This window comes from Nelumbo lutea, chromosome 3 (assembly GCF_056320005.1).
Source record: "Nelumbo lutea isolate HS-2025 chromosome 3, American lotus-T2T, whole genome shotgun sequence".
Lineage (NCBI taxonomy): Eukaryota > Viridiplantae > Streptophyta > Magnoliopsida > Proteales > Nelumbonaceae > Nelumbo > Nelumbo lutea.
Window position 1 is genome coordinate 53,950,474 of NC_142686.1, and position 21,114 is coordinate 53,971,587.

At 36.2% G+C, this 21,114-nt stretch overlaps 1 protein-coding gene across 8 annotated transcripts in view; it reads left to right on the plus strand.

Annotated features, from left to right (window-relative positions):
* The first annotated feature begins 8,126 nt into the window (after positions 1–8,126).
* The window catches only part of LOC148865022 (uncharacterized), a 50,324-nt gene continuing 37,336 nt past the window's right edge, over positions 8,127–21,114 (plus strand). For 2 of the 8 annotated variants that reach the window (XR_016110931.1, XM_088981682.1), the window contains exons 1-4: positions 8,152–8,346; positions 8,506–8,848; positions 8,934–9,296; positions 17,545–17,719. Coding sequence is in view for 6 of the 8 variants with exons in the window: in XM_088981682.1 (XP_088837808.1) it covers positions 9,079–9,296; positions 17,545–17,719 (393 nt within the window). In the remaining 2 variants the exon portion in view is untranslated. Of the gene's footprint in view, positions 8,347–8,456; positions 9,297–17,544; positions 17,720–21,114 lie in introns of all 8 variants that reach the window. The other 6 variants (XR_016110932.1, XM_088981683.1, XM_088981685.1 and 3 more) reach the window with 5 other exon arrangements.

A 21,114-nucleotide genomic window follows, 5' to 3' on the forward strand; every position in this document is an offset into this window, starting at 1 on the left:
ACCTATTTAATGATTTTTGGTCATTTTTATTTTAATTATTTTTTATTCTTTTGTTAGAATGAATTGTCCATTTAAATCGGATGGTTGAACTGTCAACTTAGAAATTGATGACCAAAACAGTTCTGATTTTAATTCCAGATCGATTTTAAAAACATTGGTGCTGTATTTGTTTCATGGCCAAAATGGAATTTGGGGGGATCCACAGGCTCCGGGATACTTCTGGTTTGGGCTCAAATCTGAAACAGAGTGGGATTTGGAAACAGGTGGATTTTAAGCTTTCAGTTTTGTAGTTTGAGGATTTTGAAATTCTGCACAATTAAGCTGAACTTTTGTTTGTTTTAGCTTGGGGTTACAGACAAATAGATGGACTAAGGCCATGTTTGCTCTACTTGTTAAAGTAAATACCCACAATTAGGTTCATTCAATCCTGAATTTTGAAACATATGTAGTCCAGAAGCCAAGGCCCATGGACATGACCATCACTAACTGAGAAAATGAAAATTAAAAATAAATTATATTACTTATATTTATTATATCAGAAATATTAGTTATTACTAGTAAGCCTTTATTATGACCCTTTTACTTAAAGATTTATCCATAAAATTAAATCAAAGTTATTAAATGATAAACAAATGTGAAGCAAAAAGAGTGAATATATATATAGAGAGAGATGCACATTCCAAATGTATTTTGTACTTGTATGTTGTTATTGATGGGATGATACTTTTGATATCGCAATCATGTTTGAGATGTGCGGCTATAGATTATATTGGGAACTGTATTTGTAGCAGATACAAAAGTTTCAACAGAACCGTTTTACAATGCTTCATAAAATTTATGAACTGCATGTTGGAAATTGATTCTTTAGAACATGTGAGGAATGTATCCCAGTAATTGTCTACTATTTCCTTTCCTCTAGCACCATTCTTGATGGTGCTGCTCATAATTGCCAAAAACTCATAGGGCTGGGGAGTGGGGTTTTCATGACTATTTAAAGCTTCTAGAAACCCTAAACTGAGTCTAGACTTTCATTTTTGGTAATGGCAAAAGAGTTGCAATGGGATTCCATGCAAGCAAAATCTTTGCATACACTTTGAAATTATGGAAATCTAATCGTACATTGGGAATATTTCATATATGTATGGAGATATTCTCAATCTGTGGTTGTATACTATGTGAGCAGAGTTTTACTTGTTCAAAAGTTATGGTATGATGCCTTCAAAAGCCAAATATTTTAGGTATTCCTTAAGAATAATTAATTTCCTTAATAAGTATTGTAGTCTATGGGGTCGTTTCATAACAGCTAAAGATGCTGAACTGAGAAGTTTATTAATTTGTCTTTTAGTGAATAAATTTTTAAGGCTCCTTAATGGCTGGAACTGAATACTATTGAAAGTTTTATCATTTATTTATTTTATCAACTAGAAACAAAGCAATAAATCTTTAAGCTTCAGCCATTATCAAACAGCCCCTATGTGATTATTTTTAGTTGATTAATCAATCCAATCTTCTTAACAAAATAATAACAAATTTGCATAGATAATGATAATTTACTAAATAAAATGAATAATAATAATTAGAGCAATGTTACCAAGTGAATGAATTAGCATAATAATATGATACCATCTGATTTTCTAGTGTATGATACCATCTTACAGATCATCCGATACGGTAAGATACCATCAATACGTATTGATTATTTAACTAGGTTTTTGGCATAGGTGTTGGGAACATCGCACCGTTTTTTGAGAAAAACGGTACTGAGCATGTGGAGTTGTAAATGCATTTTTGTTTGGAACTGGTGCTGTCACATAGGCTGTTTTCTCATAATACAACACTAATTTTGTTTGGTACAAGTGCTGCATAGCTACGTTTTCAACATGATCTATATCATCCAATGTCCAAGATGATGCCACATCATTGCACTGTTGGCAGTAATACACCGTTTTCCCAACGTCTGTTTGGCATCGATGTCATTGCTCTAGAAAATGGTGACACATCAGTGCCACGTCGGAAAAAAACGATGCTCTAGGAAACGCCTGTTTGTTTGGAACAGTTTTTCCATAAAAAACGGTGCTCCAAGCCACGCCTTGGGAATCGAAAAGGCATGGTTTGGAGCAATGCTGAATTTGGCATTTTCTCAAATTGCAGCTCGTTGCTATCAATCAGGACGTGATGTGGACTTCCTATAATTGGTATCAGTGCTGAAAACAAACGTGGAGCACTGATACCAAACAGAAAGTGTTGTTGTTGGTTCAGGAAACGTCCTACCTGGTAGCAATGTTTCCAAACAGAAAAAAAAAGAAGAGAAAATGGTGCTTCCAACCCATACATCAACAACACCGTTTTCTATTTGCAGCATCGATGCCAAACATATACTAAAAAAACATTGAATTTGACATTACTTTAGACTTCATTTTTCCAATTTTCAATACGTAGTTTGAAGCAACATATTTTCTGGAAAAATTGTATCAAACAAGAGGATATTGTTTGAAGTACTGTTTTTGGTGTGACACCTACATGGCGCCATTTTCTCAAAAAAAATGGCATCGATGCCAAACACCCACATTGTGATGGAAAATCCATATAGGCCATCATTTTCATTGTGTGGAAGTTGAAAAAACTCCCCTTAATATTGGTACAAGTCTTAGATCACCAAATTCGAAGGCTAATAAAACTGTCTTGATACCAAGGACCCGTTGATGGGTTTTGGCCCCATTGTTTCGTATCGGAACCCACCATTAAATGGGTCCTTAGATGGAACCAATTTATACAGATTTTGATGTTAATGCCTTTACCTTACAGTGACAAGGAAAAAAAAAAGGAAAAGGAAAAGTCATTAACGGCTTCCCTGTGGCCCTATATGTTTTTTAGCCTTGTCTATTTGATGATGTCTGATATTGAGCATTAAGACCAAGCTTCATGGGTACCCATATCCAACCTGCCAACTAAATGGGTGGATTTTGGGTCGGTGGGTGGGTTGCATGGGGTTAGAAATTGCCACCTCTACCCACAGCACATGCAATGTTACTCTAATTCGATCCTTGTGGTAGCATCAATTGGGCCTCTTATTGCATCTTGACCCAATAATTTTGATATTTTTTCTTTCTGTGATTAATTAGGGCCTCTTGTTCCTTATACAACCAAACTTTCTATGGTCACATTATCCAGTTGAACTGATCCTGTTTCTCTACTATTGTGTTATCATGGGGTTTGGCTTTACTACCCATTAAAGTGACCATTGAAGTGAGGACATATGGGACCGAATAGAGCCACCAAGAAACCCATATGTCTGCAAGTAAACCCTGACCAGATAGGCCAAAACGCCTTTATGTTTCTCTGTTGCATAAATTTAAGCCTTGATATCCTTATCTATAGTTTTTAATATATGTCCCGATCAACAGGGCTACCCATGTGCTCTTTGAGAGGGGAACAATATTAATATGGATTTAAGGGCAAGGTTTTAAATATCGATACGTGTCAAGGTTCTAAATATAGGTCCGATGTGATAGAACGGGCGTATCACAGACTTTTGAACAGCACGTCTTATATTTAGTTTTTTTTCAAACTTGTCAAGGGGTCAGTATAAGGTCTGTTTATCCCCTGAAATAGGGCTAAATCCCAAAAATATAAGGTTTATGTATTGGTAACTCATTGGTACGTATGTATGGACCAATACAGGCAAATATATTGTGAAATATTGATCCTTGCCTAGTGCAATTATGTATTTAGAAGTCCTTAAGGGATGTTGATGAGTCAGGCTAAGTAGTAAACCCACACTAACCTTCAGAGTTTAGGTTGAGGTAAATGGAATTCACATGTATGTCTCACAGAGGCGCCCCACAATACATCCCAATTATGTATTGGGAACATTTCCCAATGACAAATATGAAAAATGTTTTCAATGCAATCTGAGATGTGCATGTAGCATATTGTGGGGGTACATATTTGAACTCATTTCTGCGTTGAACTCAATTCATGGACATTGCAGCATTCGAACATTTGTATATGTAAGTTTGGTTGAGTATAATTGTCTTATACATGGACCGGTTGGGTCAAAGTCGATAATTTCTCATTTAGGTGTTGCTTCCTTTAATGACATTCCTTTGATGATGATTCCTTTGATGAGATTACGGATGTGTTGCTTCATGTTAAATTAAGGATGTACTGCTTCAGGTTAAATTAAGGATGTGTTTGGGATGGATGATAATTCCTTTGATGAGATTTTAAATTATTGACGTTTTAGAAATTAGAAAAATTATTTGTTTGGTACTATTGCTGTTATGTCAATTGATCTCTCAAAAATGGGATATGAATTTGTTTGGTAGTGATTATTAGTAGGGGCGTCAACGGTATTCGAAAATATGATTTCGAATTCGATATTCGATATAATTGAATAAAATTTAGATAATTTGAATATCTAATCGGTCGAATTCGGATATCCTATTCATACCGAATAGTTAATCGGATTCGAATTCGGATAAGACCTGATCGATTCGATAAATATCCGAATTTGACCGACTATTTAATTCTTATATATAATATATAAAATATTTTACATAATTTATATATAATAATTAAATTATATAAATAATTTATATATTTATATACTTTATATCAATAAAATATTTATTTTATATATTTATTAATGATCTAAAATAATTAATTAATCGAATCGAATCAAATATTTGAATATTCAAATATTCAATCAGATTCGAATCGGGTATTAATTTTCAATATCCGTTTGATATTGAATCGGATTCAAATATTGAAATTTCTAATCGAATTCAAATTTGGATATTGCCTAATTTGATTCGAATCTAGTCCATTTACACTCCTAATTATTAATAGTGAATTTTGTTTCAGAGGAACTATCTCTCCTATCCACACCACAAGCACAAAAATATAGAACCGGCCAACCCAAGTTTAATAATCGGTTTTGACCGATTTGCTGATTTCTCAATAATTAACCAATTAAACCATGGTTTTCAAAATCGGACCAGACCGGACGAGCGGACCGAAAAAACTGGGAACCGATCACCTGACCTGTTCTATTTTTCCTCAAAACCATTGATTTTGGTCAACAAACCGTTGAACCGACCAGTTAATTGTTCGAACTGTTTGAATGGTTTTGACTATTTTTCAAAATTTTCAATTTTTTTATTTTTTTATTAGAACGGGCCAACCGTTTACATTGTTGCTCAACCCGATAAGCGGACCCCTGATCGGTTTGGTCACCGAGTCAGTTTTAAAAACCATGAATTAAACAGAAAAATAATCAACGATTTTTTTAATCTCTGATGTGACACCGATTTTCGATAATTAGATATGGGTTCCAAACGCCACTTCATGGTAGGATGAAGTGCCCAACAATTTGGGGTGGATTCAAGCCGAGCTGAGCTGAATAGTACCAAGCTCGAGATCGATTTTGAGAAAAAATTACTTTATAAAAAAATTATCTCTCTCTCTCTCTCTCTCTCTCTCTCTCTCTCTCTCTCTCTATATATATATATATATATATATATATATATATATATATATTCGAGCCAACTTGCGAGCCTTATGAGTCGAGCTCTAATAGGCTTGAGCTTGGGTCATTTAATAATCGAACCACTGAATTAGGCTCGAATTCGATTGAAACCGAGCTGAGCCAAGCTCGATAGCTCATGAAAAGCTTGGCTCGTTGCCACCCCTGCCAGTAATGCTGTTTAATGGTACCACCCCTGCCATCAATGCTGTTTGATGGTAAAATGCAAATTACATTGGTCATTTGTACTTACATGCCAATCGTGAAAGTTCCATCTTTCTTTATGCTGAGTTTGAAAGAAGTATAAATACAAATTTGTAGAGTAAAGCCTTATATTTTATATTATTTTGTATATATTTGTATTATACACATTTGCACTTATAAGCCTTATTTGAAAAATGATAGGATGAAGAAAGTGGCAATTTTGACATGTGGCAAGGCCATAAAGACAATTAATCCATCATTGCCACGTGGACAAGAAGGGGGGTTGTAAATTTTGACCTGACAAGTATGAGGATGTAAGCAGTTGTAGCCTCGACTCTAAGGGTGTCCACTTTGTCCTTAAAGGCCGAAGGTTAAATCATTATCCATCTAACCTCTGTGATAGCTCAAACCAACATGGGTTGTATAGTGAAAATACATAGGCCTTTTAGGCTGCCAACTGAGGCACCATGTGAAAGATTCTGAGCTAGTCTAGATCTTTTTGCCAGATAATTTATCTAACAACTCGTTCCCTTTTAGCCTGTTTGGTCACCATGGAAGAGTAATGGTTTCATTTCAAATTCTTTATGCATTTAATCCCAACCTCTATCATCAACATCTAAACCTTACTTGAATCTTATTTTATCATTTGGTTCTGACCCATCCCTCTATCATTTGATTAAATCAATTCATTTCAGGTTGTTTGGTAAAACAGCAAAAGATATCTCCTCCAGGAAAATTTTAAGTAATCTCATTCCAATGTTTCATTGCCAAGCAAGATTGGATCCATTTTAGATGGCAGACTTGTGTTACAAGGTGTAAAGGTGGTATTACCTAATTAAGGTTGTGTTTGGGTAACCCCAATTTTATGTTCTGTGCCTTGAGCCTTGAAAATGTTCAGGCTTTTAGCTTTAGGATGTTATGTTTTCAAAAGCAACCCTTACCAAAAGATCAAAACACCTTTTTGCTCATAATTGTTCCCATAGCCCATAGATCAAAAGCAAAGAAGCCATCCAAACGGAGCCTAATTTAAAAAAGTTTGGATTTGTTTTCTGAACATAATTAAATAATTAGCCGTGCTGTATTAAAAAAAATTCGCACCATATGACCTAGTTTATATTAACCTTAATCTGGACCGAGTAATAAAAAAAAAGAACAATATAATGTGTATTGAGTCAAAGAATGTGATATAATTTAATGCCTTTTGACATCTTTACAAACCCTAGTTGCTCTTCTTTCATATTTATGTCCACGCAAGTGGATTAACAATGAACCCCATGATTCCCCAATTGAAGGGGAAGCAAGGAACCTTCTCGGCCCCACCCACCCTCTCTGTGAATGGTCAAGATCTACTGCCAAGGCCCTAGGATCAAACCTAATCCAACGATCAAAGACAAAAAATTCCAATCCAACAACACTTGCCAAAAAGTATGAAAAAGAAGGATTAAATGACCAAAATAACCTTGTTGCCACCACTCGTCTATGAGGGTATTCCCGGGATTGAGAAAATAGCCGTATAAAAAAGGACCAATATCTTACAATCTTCCAAATAAATTCGTCTTCCTCATTAGGTTTAGAAGGCTACTGCCTACTAGGCTACTAGTACTGGTCCTTTATTTCATAAATTACTGAAACAATTAAATGACAAAATTAACCCTTTCTCTGTTTCCCTTTCATCAGTCTTACTGTCTTGTCATATGAGGGTGGTTTTGGTCATTTCGATTGTTATCGCATGTATTAAATGAGAGCTGTCATGGACTTTGGCGAACTGCCATTAGTACTGTTCCAACCGTGCTAAAATAAGGAAATAAATCGATAATTAAAAGGGAGAATGAGATTGCGCCACGTGTCAAGCATGCTCGACTCCGAGCCTGGCGGACATCAAGGCTATTTAAACGGGAAAGGATTCGTTGAGGCAATTATAGTGGTCCAGCTCAGCACCAGATATGCGTTTGCCGCGTTTTTCTTCGCGTCGATTTGTCGTCTCACTCACAGCTTCTGGGTTCGTCAAATCCCCAGCTAGCCGAGTGAACTACTGACTGAGCTGCTTCTGCTTCCCTAAGCGCTAACTTACGCTTCTGGTGTCCGCGTCATCCAACTGCTTAGTTTGACTTGATTTTGCTAGAAATCAACTGGGCGTCTAAGATCGGATCTTCTAGTCAGTCCAAATTGGTCAAACAAATCAATAATGGCCCACACAAAATCTGAACTCATGGAGATCTTGTTGGTTGATTGCTCGATTGTTTGTTCCTCTGATTATAATCTGGAGTTCTGAAAGCTCGTGTAGTCACGTTTGTACGGGATCACTGATTTGTAAAAGGAATGCGCATTACGCATATGGTGCGTTTTAGAATGGTGCTACGAGTGTATCCAAATTATCGCGAGAAGACAGGAAAATGGATAAGGAAAAATAAAAAAAATTAAATTTAGGATAATAAATATGGTTAACTATGGAGTGTGAAGACAGGAAAACCTATTTAAAATCTGAGTTTGATTTGAGTGGGGAATCCTGCGGACAAAGAGGTCTTAGTTGTTTCCATGCAGCGAAAATGGCGGGGCTGTTCGATTCCCATGTTTACTAGGTTCTCGGATCAATGTTCTTCTCGGACAATTACGCGGTAATCCAGTTCCTCTCCTGATTTCTCTGCCTCCAACCAACTTCACTCTTTTCTTTTCGGATTACAGTTTGGTTCTGTTTTGTCTGAATTTCCTGTTTTCGGGTTTTTAGGGTTTGAGTGAATATTTTTCTCGTGTTTCTTGGCCCAAACTTTTGGCAGATTTGGTTCCCTAAGGCTCTGGATCGGTGGATTTGGAGCGTTGAACTGAATTGTGGTGATTTGCTTATAGAGCTGTGAAATGCTGGTTTCGGAATTTTCAGTCTTTGATTGATCGGGTCTTCGTTCTGTGATTGAATTTCGACAGACAAAGAAGTCGGTTTTTAGTGGAATCTAAGGTTGCCTTCACTTGGCATTGAGTCATCAACTGACGATCTTTGTCGCGTCGGCTGCTCTCGGTGGAATTTGAATTTCTTTTTGGATTTTTAATTGGTTTGCTGTTGAAGTGGGATAGTTACAGCCTGTAGTGAAAATTTGTTGGAAGTAAGTGGAAACCTTGATCAACGTAAGTGATATATGTGATTTTAAATCTTCTTCTGCCAAACTGCAAAATTTTCTTTACCTAGTTGATCTCGATACTACGAATGCAGAACGAATGAAGCTGGTGTTTTTTTCTGGAGTTGAGGGCCCAGAGGAATTGAGATTGTTATTATATTTGGATAGAAAGAAGGATGAAAAGTTGAATGGATGCTAGTTTTGACTTGTTAAGGTACTTGTTAATCTTAAACTAGAGAAATGGATTCGGCAAGGAATTGGTTCCATAAGTTTCAATCTCGAGATAAATTGAAGTCTTCAACTAAAAAGAAGGAATCGCCTGGTAAAGAAGGGTCAAAGCCTCCTATCAGTGAAGAAGCACCTTCCAATGTCACAAAGCAGAAGGTTGCAGCAGCAAAGCAGTACATAGAAAACCATTACAAGGAGCAGATGAAGAACCTGCAGGAGAGGAAGGAGCGGTATGGCTTCCAAAATTTTCAATTTTTTCCCCTTGAGATAAATTTACTACTATTCATTGATTTTGATCAATCAAATTAGAAAAAAAAAACCAGTATTCTTGAAAAACTTTAGTTTTCATTTGTTTATTTTTTTCCTTTTTTTGTTGATAACTATTTCAACTGGGTATGTCTACCCTATCCATCTTTCTCTGTCATCTAGTTGTTTTTTTTTTTCGTTTTTCTTTTGCATGGAAGATGGCGGGTTTTCTTTTAATTGACTGAGAAAAATTTATTGAAGCTGCAAACATAAAGGTTAGAATAGAAATTTTAAACTCACGAAGAGTATCAAGTCTGTCATTGATCTTTTATTTACTTATTTGTGGATTATGCTATCATTGATTCTTTATATATTCCGATTATTGTGTATAGCTTTACTATGCATACTTTACGGGCAAGAAAATCTATATGTTTTACCTACTTCTTATGGTTCGTCATGGCCCTTTTATGTTATACATGCTTAGTGCCACGAGGAAAGCTAAACAGAGAGTGCCATAACTAATTCTGGACTACATTTTCATGATTAAATCTGGAGGATATCTACTCATGAATTCAGCAAGCAGTGCATCTACTGTTTTTTTTAATGCTTCACCATCGTGCTTTATTTGGGTTTTGAGTAGTTAATCAGGTCTAACTTCTCTTTGATCTTATTGCTTACATGATGAGGTTTAACTTATCTTTGGTATTTGAGGCATTATTTTCTGATATTGTTTTGGTAATAAATAAAAAAGAAAATCTATTGAAATAATATAGGAAGAATGCATCAATGTGACAGGATAGATAATAATGGGACTGTCTACTTTGATGGCTTATTTTGTCCCATTTAAATACCAACGTGAGTAGCATTGTAGTTCCTACAAATGTGATAAGCCAAAAATACTCCATTTTATTCAAAGGATTAATAAGAAAACATTTGATGGAGTCTTTTTTCTTTTGTGTGGGGTAGTATTGGGGTGATAAGTAAGTAGTAATTGTATTGATTATAAAGAAAGTCGGAAAATCTCCTATGTGAATTGTACGAGTTTAGCCTGCTAGTATAATCATCGAACCATAGAGGCTATACAGAAAAATACAATAAAAATGTACTTTGGTACTTTTCTAACTTAAAGGTGGAGAACCAAAATTTTATCTCAACTGAAATATAAGACTGAAAAGTATATTATGATGAAGACTTTGGCCACAATGGCACCCAGAAAACTAACTCTTATTGTAAAAAACTATTCTGGTTGGTCTCTTTCTATACTATCCAACAAGTTGTGGAGGGAAGGAAATTCCAAATTATATGGCCTTTTCTACTGAATCTGTGAACTGTGTGAGCTATTGTCAGTTCAGTGAGGATACAGTGGATGGCCCAACTCAGCCTAGGAAGCCTCACATGATAGGACCAGATTTTTTGAGACAAGGGGCAAAAAAGAAGGGAACTGACTCCTTGCTCTCCTTACACATAAGTCACTCGATTTGAATTGTGAGAGTGCTGGGATATGAGATGGTTCATTGTTAGAGCTTTGACCAATAAGGGGTCCACATTAAGAAAGTCACTGTTGTTGGAACTATGAGGGCTCTAAACAATTCCAGCTGGAAACTTGATCTGCCTTCACCCCTTAAAGCAAGTGCATATGATTTACTTGAGTTGTAATGCAGAAAAAAAATAAGAAAAGTGATGGCACTAAGGAAGAGAATGAAAGAAATGAAGGAAGAAGAGAAGAAGAGAAGAAGAGAAGAGAATGATGGGAGAGAACAATCAAATTATGGGGGCTGTTATGCTTCCCATTGCTATTTATATAAGTTGTTGGAAACAAAAGACAAATTACAAATATGCCCCTAACTAGGTTACAACACGAAAAGTAATAAAGTCAACATAGCTATCGAAGACCTCAAGAGAAGTCAGAAGTCAATAACTAAGCCCAAGAAAAACAAGCTATTATAGCCCATTTCTCAACACTCCCTTGTCAAGTTGAGCATAGAGATTTATCATGCCCAGCTCTCGTGAAGCCACAAAAGGAAGGCACACCTCTCTAGACAATATTCTTTCTCTGGTGAAATGTCTGTCTACTTCAATATGCTTTGTTATGTCTTGTTGAAGTGGGTTATGGGCTATGTTAATTGCTCTGATTATCATAGTAGATCATCATTGTTTTTTCATAAACAGCACCTAGTTCCTTTATAGTGATTTCACTTAAAGTATTACGCATCTTAAAAGCATTATGAGCCATAGCTATGTACTTTGCTTCTGCATAGGATCGAGCTGCAGCTAATTGTTTCTTGTTTCGCCACAACACCAAATTTCCTCCAACCAATTTATAGTATCTTGATGTGGACCTCTTGTCATCCAAACATCCAGCCCAAAGAGCATTCATGAATGCCTCAATCTTTTTTTTTATTGATAAGTAATAAGAAAAGTATTGTATTAATAGAAAAGAGGAGGGCAAGTAGCCCTCAATCATATACAAAAAGAAGTGTGCCTTAAACTATGCACAGATCATATACAAAGAGAGCTTTTTAAAAGAAAACTCAAAAAATGATGGACCACCAATGATCAGAGAAAGAGCTGCTAGGCACATCCACAAAAAGCTTCAAGCAACCTTTCCACCTTCCCTAGGACCACCTCCACTGCATTGGAGCTGCTAGGCACACCCAAAAGACTGCAAAAGGCAGGCTATTCCACAAGAAACGGTCTTTGTCCAAGAACCAATTTAACCTCCAGTCTGAGATTTAATTGGCCACAGAGGCAGGGGGAACCCAGACTAGGTGGAACAACCTAATGAATGACACCAAACCTGATAGGTATAGGAACAGTGAATCAATAGATGATGGATGGATTCAGATCCTTCCCCACATAGGCTACAGGTGGTATCCAGCTCCATTCCACGCCTGAACGGATATTCAGCAGACTGGACCTTATCCCTAGCAGGCAACCAGACAAAGAACTTGATCTTCGAAGGAGCCTGAACCTTCCATAACCAGAATCATGGGACCTGTTCGCCTTCACCAAAAGAAACCTTGTAGCAACAACTGACTGAAAACCGACCCTCCCTCCCTTTCGACCACAGCTTGACATCCCTGGAATTAGGATTGGGTTGGATAACAATCAAACTGCATAACAGCCCTCCCAAGAGATCCACTTCCCAGTCATTTAAAATTCTATGAAATCTGGGAACCCACACTACCTGTCCATCTCAAAGAACTCTTTAACAGGCTGTCCTCAATCTTCATTTGGTCATGTTTTACAAATAAAATTTCCCTACTAAACTGTCCTTTTGGATATGCGACAATCCTCTTAGGAGCTACTAAATGTGAGTTTCTAGGAGCATGCAGGTACTGCCTAATAATATTGATAACGTATGAAATATCAGGTCTAGTTTACAAAGTTATAAATATAATTACTTTCTAACCAAAATTGGTACCATCCCCTGTCTTCTAGTATCTGTCCTACTAAAAGCTTGCAGTTTGGATCAATGAGAGTATTGGCTGTGGTTTAACGCTCAATTGTCCTGTCTCTTTTAACAAATTCAGCACATACTTCGTGAAATAAATGTTCCATTCCTTGACCTGGCAACTTCTATTTCCAGAAAATATCACAGATGACCAAGGTCCTTAATCTCAAATTCACTATGAAGAAAGGCCTTCAATTCGTCAATTTTTGGTACATCATTCCCTGTTACTACTATATCATCAAGATACACAATTAAGTCAGTTAATCTGGAGTCTTTCTTCTCGATGAACAGTGTGTGATAAGATTGAGCTTGAGTAAACTCTAAACACACCAAATCACTCTTAAGCCGATCAAATCAAGCTCTCAAGGATTGCTTGAATCCATAAAGGGACTAATTAAGTTTGTATACTTTTGTCCTCGCTACATCACTATAGAACCTAGGAGGAAGTTCCATGTATACTTTTTCATGGAGGACCCATCTAGTTGATACGCCCATGGAGCTTAATCATTAATTAGAGGAGAGTAGTGGAGAAATATTTTCAGATGTTAAGCAGTTCCAAAGGTTGATTTGGAGACGACTCTTATATTTGTCCATGGCCATGGCAAACATTACCATGCTTAGAGATTTCTTAGTGAGTATACACATGCCTTTAGAGGTAGAGACATGCAACGATGTTGATTAGGTAGACTCAATCGATGACAGTGGATCTATTATTGACTATTGATCATTTGTATGTGGAAACTTGGTAACACGGCAAAGTGAAAAACTAAAAATAAGGTGGTTGTGGCCAGATCAAGTGCAGAGGCAGAGTATTGTGCTATGGCACATGGCGTATGAAGTTCTATGGATAAGGAATTTGTTGAACAAGTTGGGGTTCCCTATAACCAGCTTTGTGTAACTCTGTTGTTCAACAAGGCTGCGATAAGTATAGTTCACATTCTGCTTTGGTTAGTGTTTTAAAGGCACAAGTTGCAAGAAAAATGCAAGGGCCTTCTAGTGCCTGAAACTTTGAGTATGGATTATACCAAAGCACTTTAGGCATTCAACAATTCAAGCTTGTGAAACTTTGAGTATGTTTATTTTTCTCCTACTTGCATTACTTCAAGTAGCTAGGATGTTAAACATCTTGCATTCCTAGTCCTAGGAGATTGTCCCTCTGCCTGTATAAAAGCCCCTTGAGGCAAGCCCAAACAAGTACATGTGGGGGTTTGGGGCAGCACCCTAACCTAAATCGTTGGTCTATATATGTAAAAGGGTTGGTTTTGTGTCATAGTTCATGCTATTTTAGGATTAGGAATCAGATATCAGTTGTATTGTTGTTGCTTTTTTAGTGGAAATTTTGCTATTTGGGATCCTGTGTGCAAGAACTAAGGCTTCAAGTATTTAAACAGTCTTTGTTTTTATTTATTCTATAAGTTAATTGACCAACTAGTGTATAAACAGCAATAAAATGCAATTTGGAAGCTGATAAACCATTAGAAAGGTGTAAAACACATAAAAGCATATTTATAAAAGGCGTTTGCCTAGGCTTAGATGCAAGACACACAATGCGTGTGCCTTTTGAAAGGGGTCGTTCCTGAGTTCAGGCAACACACGCCTTAATACATGCCTTTCCTATGCATAGACACATATTTTAAAAATACTGGGTTCAGTCTGATTGAACCAAGCACATCAATGTAGATGCGCACTCCATTAGAAAGTGGAAATGTCTACCTTATGTAAGCTCCAAAGTTTAACTTGTTAATGTATACACAAAAAGTATTCATACCCTGTGTTACAGTGAGCTTTGTAACAAGTTGGGCATGTATGGCATATATGGCCCAACGTGATGGGGAGTGTTGTATTTGTATGTATTGTCAGATGCTTTGGTCAAGTTGGGCATGTATGACATATATGACCCAACGTGAGGGGGAGTGTTGTAACTGTATGTATTGTCAGATGCTTTGGTCTTTGCACCTATCTTTTTTTTTATCAGCAACACAAAAATTGATTCATTAATTTTAAAATGAAGATATACAAGAAGTTGTGCGCAGAGATAACAAGCCCAATCTCTTTGTACTCATCTTTATGTCCACCCTAATAAAATAGTAGAGTGGGTGCCACCACTCCCACTTGATCCTTCTCCCAAACTTTTTTATCTCTCTCATTTCTTTCTCTCTTCTCTTTTCTCTTATGGCTGACATTACCATCTTATTTTATGATGCACATATAAGGGTTTGTAATAAAAAAAGACGAGTCAGGTACTCCCTTCAGTTCATTGGACTTTTTTAGGGTAAAAACAAGGTTTAAAATGTCGATGTCGATGGAATGTCGCTTACCAAAATATAGGACAAATGTCGGAAATTTCAGAAATGTCGAGGGGAAATATTGTAAAAATTAGAGACATTGTGGAAATATTATGAAATATGTGGCAATATGCAATGCTATTTTGTAAAGTGATAAAAGAAGCATTAATACATATTTCTAGACTATTATCTTATTCCCAACCATTATATAAAGCTAAGAAACTAAGATCAATAACAAATTAGTAAATGATGATTTACCAATTTATTATGCATTTTGATGTTTTTACAAGGTTATCTGATATTTTCTTTTCATATTTTTAATTCTGATTTGTTATAAATTCTAATGTATTTATTTCACACTAGTAAATAGAAATACATTTCTTTTGATTTTTTAAATATTAAAGTTATAATACATTATGTTTCATTATAAATTTAATAAACCGATTCTCCTTTTTGTAGTATTAAGATTATGATAAATTCTGATTTCTTATAAAACTTTATGAATTCATTATGATTTTTAATACTAAGCTTATAATAAATTATAATTTAGTATACAATTTAATAAATTTATTCTGATTTTTTTATATTAAATGTAGAATATGATTTATTATAAAATTTAGTAAACATTTACTGATTTTAATAAATATTTTAAAAAATACTAACTAATTAATATTTTATTACTTGAAAAATATTTTATGTTTTATATTATAAAGTAATTAATTTATTCTTTTGTTTTTATATTTTGTTAATTATTTTTTTGAATATTTTATTTGAAATATTAAATAGAAATTATTAATGGAATAATTTATATTAATATACTGTATTATAATAATATAATATAATACTATATTATATTATTAATGTACATTAGTCGACATCCTGTCGACATAAAAGGAAAAACTGTCTTTTTTTTGGTTATTTGGACCGATTTGGTCGATATTTCCAAAATATAGGAAATGTCAACCGAAATAATGTAATTTTTATATTACCATCCATTTTCATGTCGGTGAGCCTCGACATCGACATATGTTGGGCGACATTAGCGACATTTCGCAACATTTGAAACCATGGGTAGAAAGCCATGAAAGGACTGTACTCTATTTTTCTGTTTTTTTTTTTTTTTTTTTCCAAGTAAATGAGCTAGATTATGGTGGGTACCTTTCCCCCAAAACCCTATCTCCTCCACCCTGATGAAGGCAGGATTCGATCCCAGATTGCTGCCACAACCAGCAAGAGACTTTACCAGCAAAGCAGCTGACACCTTCAAAAGCACTGTGTTTGTGTCTATTTGTCTTTTTAGAACTTCAATGGCTTATTAGTTTTGAAATATCTGGACTTTTCTTTTGTTCCATATTGCCTGTATGATAGAAAAATATAAATCCTATGAATTTTTAGGTTTTTACAGAAAGCCAGTTGACTTGTTAGGTTTCCTCAAGTACTTGCACTTTTATGCATCTTTATTGATCAATCATTATAACGAAAAAAACCTTTTCTGGAAGATCTATATTGCCATAGTTTTCAAGGTGCCAAGGTGAGGCTAGGTGATCATGGGGCGCCCAGACGCCTAGCCCTTGCCTAGGTGATGGAATTTAAAAATAAGAAGCCAATGAATTTCTATCCCTTCTGAACTAGTTTTTTTGGTTTTATGTATTCTGCACTTTTGTGCTTGTGTTTCTTGCAGTGTTGCTTCAAGTAGGCAAAACAATATATTAGAGTTGCAACTTACAAGTTAGATGTTAGAACATAAAAGAACTTAAGGGCGCGGAGCCCCTATTTTAGATCAACAAAACATAGGGAACAAATACTAAAATAAAAGAAGAAAATGAAGAAGAAAAGTAGGGGGCGGAGCCCCTGTTCTTGACCCAGAAAGCCTGGTGAAAAAAATATTAAAATAAAAGAAGAAAAGAAGGGACGGAGCCCCTGTTCTAGACCCAGAAAAGCTGGTGAAAAAAAATACTAAAATAAAAGAAGAATATGAAGAATAAAAGAAGGGGTGGAGCCCCTATTCCGCTCCTGTTTCAGACACCAATAATGAGAAAAAAACAGCTGAAAACATGCAAGAAATTTAAGAACAAAAGAGGGACTGTGTGGGAACGATGGAGGGCTGTTGTTCTCTCCTCTTCCTCGGTTCGATTCATTTATCAAAGTGAAGCCCTTGAAGATTAATTTTGTTTTTTACTTTCCTCGCAACAAAAACATGATAACATGCAACAGGTTCTATTATAAAAACTAAAACCAACCAATAAAATATTATATATTTTATATTTATTTTATTTAATAAATATTATATATTATATATTAGTTTCAGTCCCCTAAGCATGCGCCTAACATATTTTTTCCTGGCGTTTGGGCGAGGCTCTCTTTGAAAAGTTCCTAGTTGCCTAGGTGTCGCCTTGACAACCTTGTATGTTGCATAATGCTTGTTGATTTTCTTTCCTGATTTATTAGATCTTTGAGTAATTAAGTACTTAACCATGCTTTGCCTTTAATCAGACGCAATATATTAGAGAAGACATTAGCTGATGCTGATGTTTCTGAGGAAGAGCAAAGTAGTCTATTAAAACATTTGGAGAAGAAGGAAACAGAATACATGCGCCTTCAGAGGCATAAAATGGGTGCTGATGATTTTGAGTTGTTGACAATGATAGGAAAGGGTGCATTTGGAGAGGTATGCCATTTGTTGCATGATATCTGATGATCTCCTTAGCTAAGATACTGAGTTTCTTTCATTTGTATTGCATGTTTTTGCCAGACTAGCTATTCTGTTGTAGTTGCTTTCTCTAAGCCCATTAACTCATCCCTCAGCTCCCACTTTTACAAGTGCTTTTTCTATTTCATCCTAATAATTATTTAGAACTGTTGAAGCATTGATAGAACAGCCCATCACTAAATACAAATGTTATTAATATATGATAGTAAATGAAGTTGATAAAAACTCTCCAAGTTAGGCTTACAAACCTAGCACATTATAAATAAACATTGAGAAAAATTAGCTCTACAAAATTAAGCCCATCACTACAAAATAATAAAAAAGATAAAAATCATATAGTCAAGATGCATCAAATGATAACTAATTTATCTTTTCGATATAGGACTGGATACAAGTTTGAAGCCAAAAAGAAACTAAGAGAGATAAATTGAAGCAATAGGTTCTTGTTTTGGATAGTAGTAGGTAGATTCCATGGTTTGCTAATTCCTCATTCAATAAATGAAAAAAAAAATCTTGGGAACTGCATGCACTTCATAAAATAAAGCTCAATTTCAATGAATGCCGCCATGGTAACCCTGGAAACTCAGACATTGAATAGGCTTTCAGAAATTCGACAACTCTTTAGCATTTGCTATAAACTTATCAGTTACCAATCAAAAAAAGAAGAGGAAAAGGTGTGGAGGAAGAATAGATGCAAGATCTTGACCTCCCTCATCATAGTTTGATACAACAGACAGCACTTTAAAGATCGAAACTGGATTGGTGTGCTCCTCTGTGTAAAAATATACTCTTTGCAAAGTACATGAATCCATGGGACCATCTCTAGTATTTATGTCCATAATATGTTGTTTCCCATCTATTTAGGACAGCAAATGTGTCCAAAACAAAAGCCACCTTAGACAGGGAAACCTCCTCTCCCTTTCCTTTTCATTTTGGTGGTAGAGGTTCTGAGTAGGTTGATCTCTTCAGGCTAGCTAGTTGCATCTCTTTAAAGGATGAGTGGTGGGAAGGAATAGAGTGTGGTTTCCCATCTCCAGTTTGCAGATGATTCTTTTGTGATGGGGAAAATACAAATGGGGTCGGAACAAGAGTGCAGTGGTGGGTATGAATGTTTTTGAAGAGGAGTTGGGTGCATTTGCAGAGATTTTGAGGTGTGAGAGCGGTGTGTGACCTTTATAATATTTTGGTTTACCTCTTGGCGACAATCTGAGGTCTGTCAGCTTTTGGAACCCTGTGGTGGAGAGAATTGAGAAAAGGCTTGCTGGATGGAAAAGGATTTACATCTCTTTAGGGGGGAGAATTACATGCATCAAATCCACCTTGGCTAACCTCCTTGTCTATTTTATGTTTTCTTTTGATCAATAACTTTGAAAAATTTTCATTAATTAGAAAACTTCAGGATACAACAAGAAGTTGTGAAAGAAATTAGCTTTAGTAAGATGACCCAGGACAGAGTTACAAATGTGCCCAAAACATGTGTTCTTTGAACCACCACTTGCTTTGCTAAACTATCTGCCAAACTGTTGGCAGATCTCCAAACCCATCCCACCTGGATTGACATGTTCCTTAACATCCATTTAAATCTTCGGAAATCATTCTTCAACTTCCATGTCACCTCTTCCCCTTTCTGCAACCATTTTATCACAGTTTTTGAGTCTCCCTCGATGATCAGTCTATTAATACCCAATTCTTTAGCCTTCTCAACCCCATATGCTGCAGCTAGAAACTCTGCCCTTTCCACATTACCATCCTTCACAGGACCGGAGTACAGAGCAATAATGAGCCCATTTTCATCTCTAATGGCCCCCCCGATGCCTGAAGGACCTGGGTTACCCACACAACTCCCATCAAAGTTCAGCTTCTTCCAACCATCTGTTGGAGGAGACCAAGCCTCAAAAAATTGTTGTCTCATAGATGATGAGGCAACAATAAGTCCCCAAACCCTGAAAAAGTCTTTGACCTTAAAAGCTGATAACAACTTTAAGCTTTTTACCCAATGTGCCACCATCAATGTTATTGTTTCAACAAAAGCTTCCTTGCATTTTTCTTTTCCTTTAAATATTCTATCATTTTTTTCCTTCAAAACGGTCCAAAGTATTGTTGCTCTAGTACACCCCCATAGAATCCTACCCCTCCTTTTCATGCCATTGATACCATTAGGGCTGAATAAACCTTCCACCCTGTCAGGAGAAGACCACCTGCACCCAAAAAAGGAAGTAAACCAATTCCAAATAAAACTGACAAAAGGGCAAGATATTAAAAGGTGGAAAGCAGTCTCACCACTCTACTTACACAGGACACACTAGTTAGGGGACAAGCACCAATTTGGTCTTTTCCTTTAAAGTACATCAAAGGTATTAATACAACCATGAAATACTTCCCAACAAAAAGCACTGATTTTAGGGGGAGTAGGAGGGCATCAAAACTGGGAAAGGAAGAGAAGATTGTGTGGCAACCAACGAATGTAGATGGGTTTTACAATAAAATGACCCGTCAGAATTAGGACCCCAAATCCTAGAATCTGACCCACCTTCTCCCAAGATTACTGAATTCAGCAATCCTAAAAGTTCGGACACTGCAAGAAATTCAGACTCTCTAAGGTTCCTGTTAAAGCTAAAGTTCCAATTTAACTCTGGAAGGTGAGATGGTTGACTTAGGAAATCTGAAATGGGCTTACCCTTGAACCTGGACAGATCACAAAGAGAAGGAATTTTCTCACCCAAAGGAGTATCCCCAACCCACACATCCTCCCAAAATTTGATTTTACTACTAGAAGACAAGTTGTACCTGATATGATTTAGGAAGGTAGGGAGAATATCATGGATGGCCTTCTAGGGAGCAGCCAAGGTAGCCCTACGGAGACATCCAACATCACAAAGAGAAGGAAATTTCTCACCCAAAGGAGTATTCCCAACCCATACATCCTCCCAAAATCTGATTTTACTACTAGAAGACAAGTTGTACCTGATATGATTTAGGAAGGTAGGGAGAATATCGTGGATGGCCTTCCAGGGAGCAGCCAAGGTAGCCCTACGGAGACATCCAACATCCGTTCCGTTGCTTGACATGCCATGAATGCTTGCAACCACTTTGTGCCATAATTTCTCATTTTCATTTGGAAACCTCCAAAGCCATTTGCAAAGCAAAGCCTGATTCTTCAGTTTAACATTACCTATTTTCAAACCCCCTTCCCCCTTCAACTTCCTCACCTTTTCCCATCCAACCAAATGATCATTTTTTTTTTTCTCTTGGCTCCCAAAGAAAATTCCTCATGATTTTTTCAATTTTCCTCACTATCTCTTGTGTCATCCTAAACATTGACATGTAGTAAATTGGAAGGTTTGCTAAAGTAG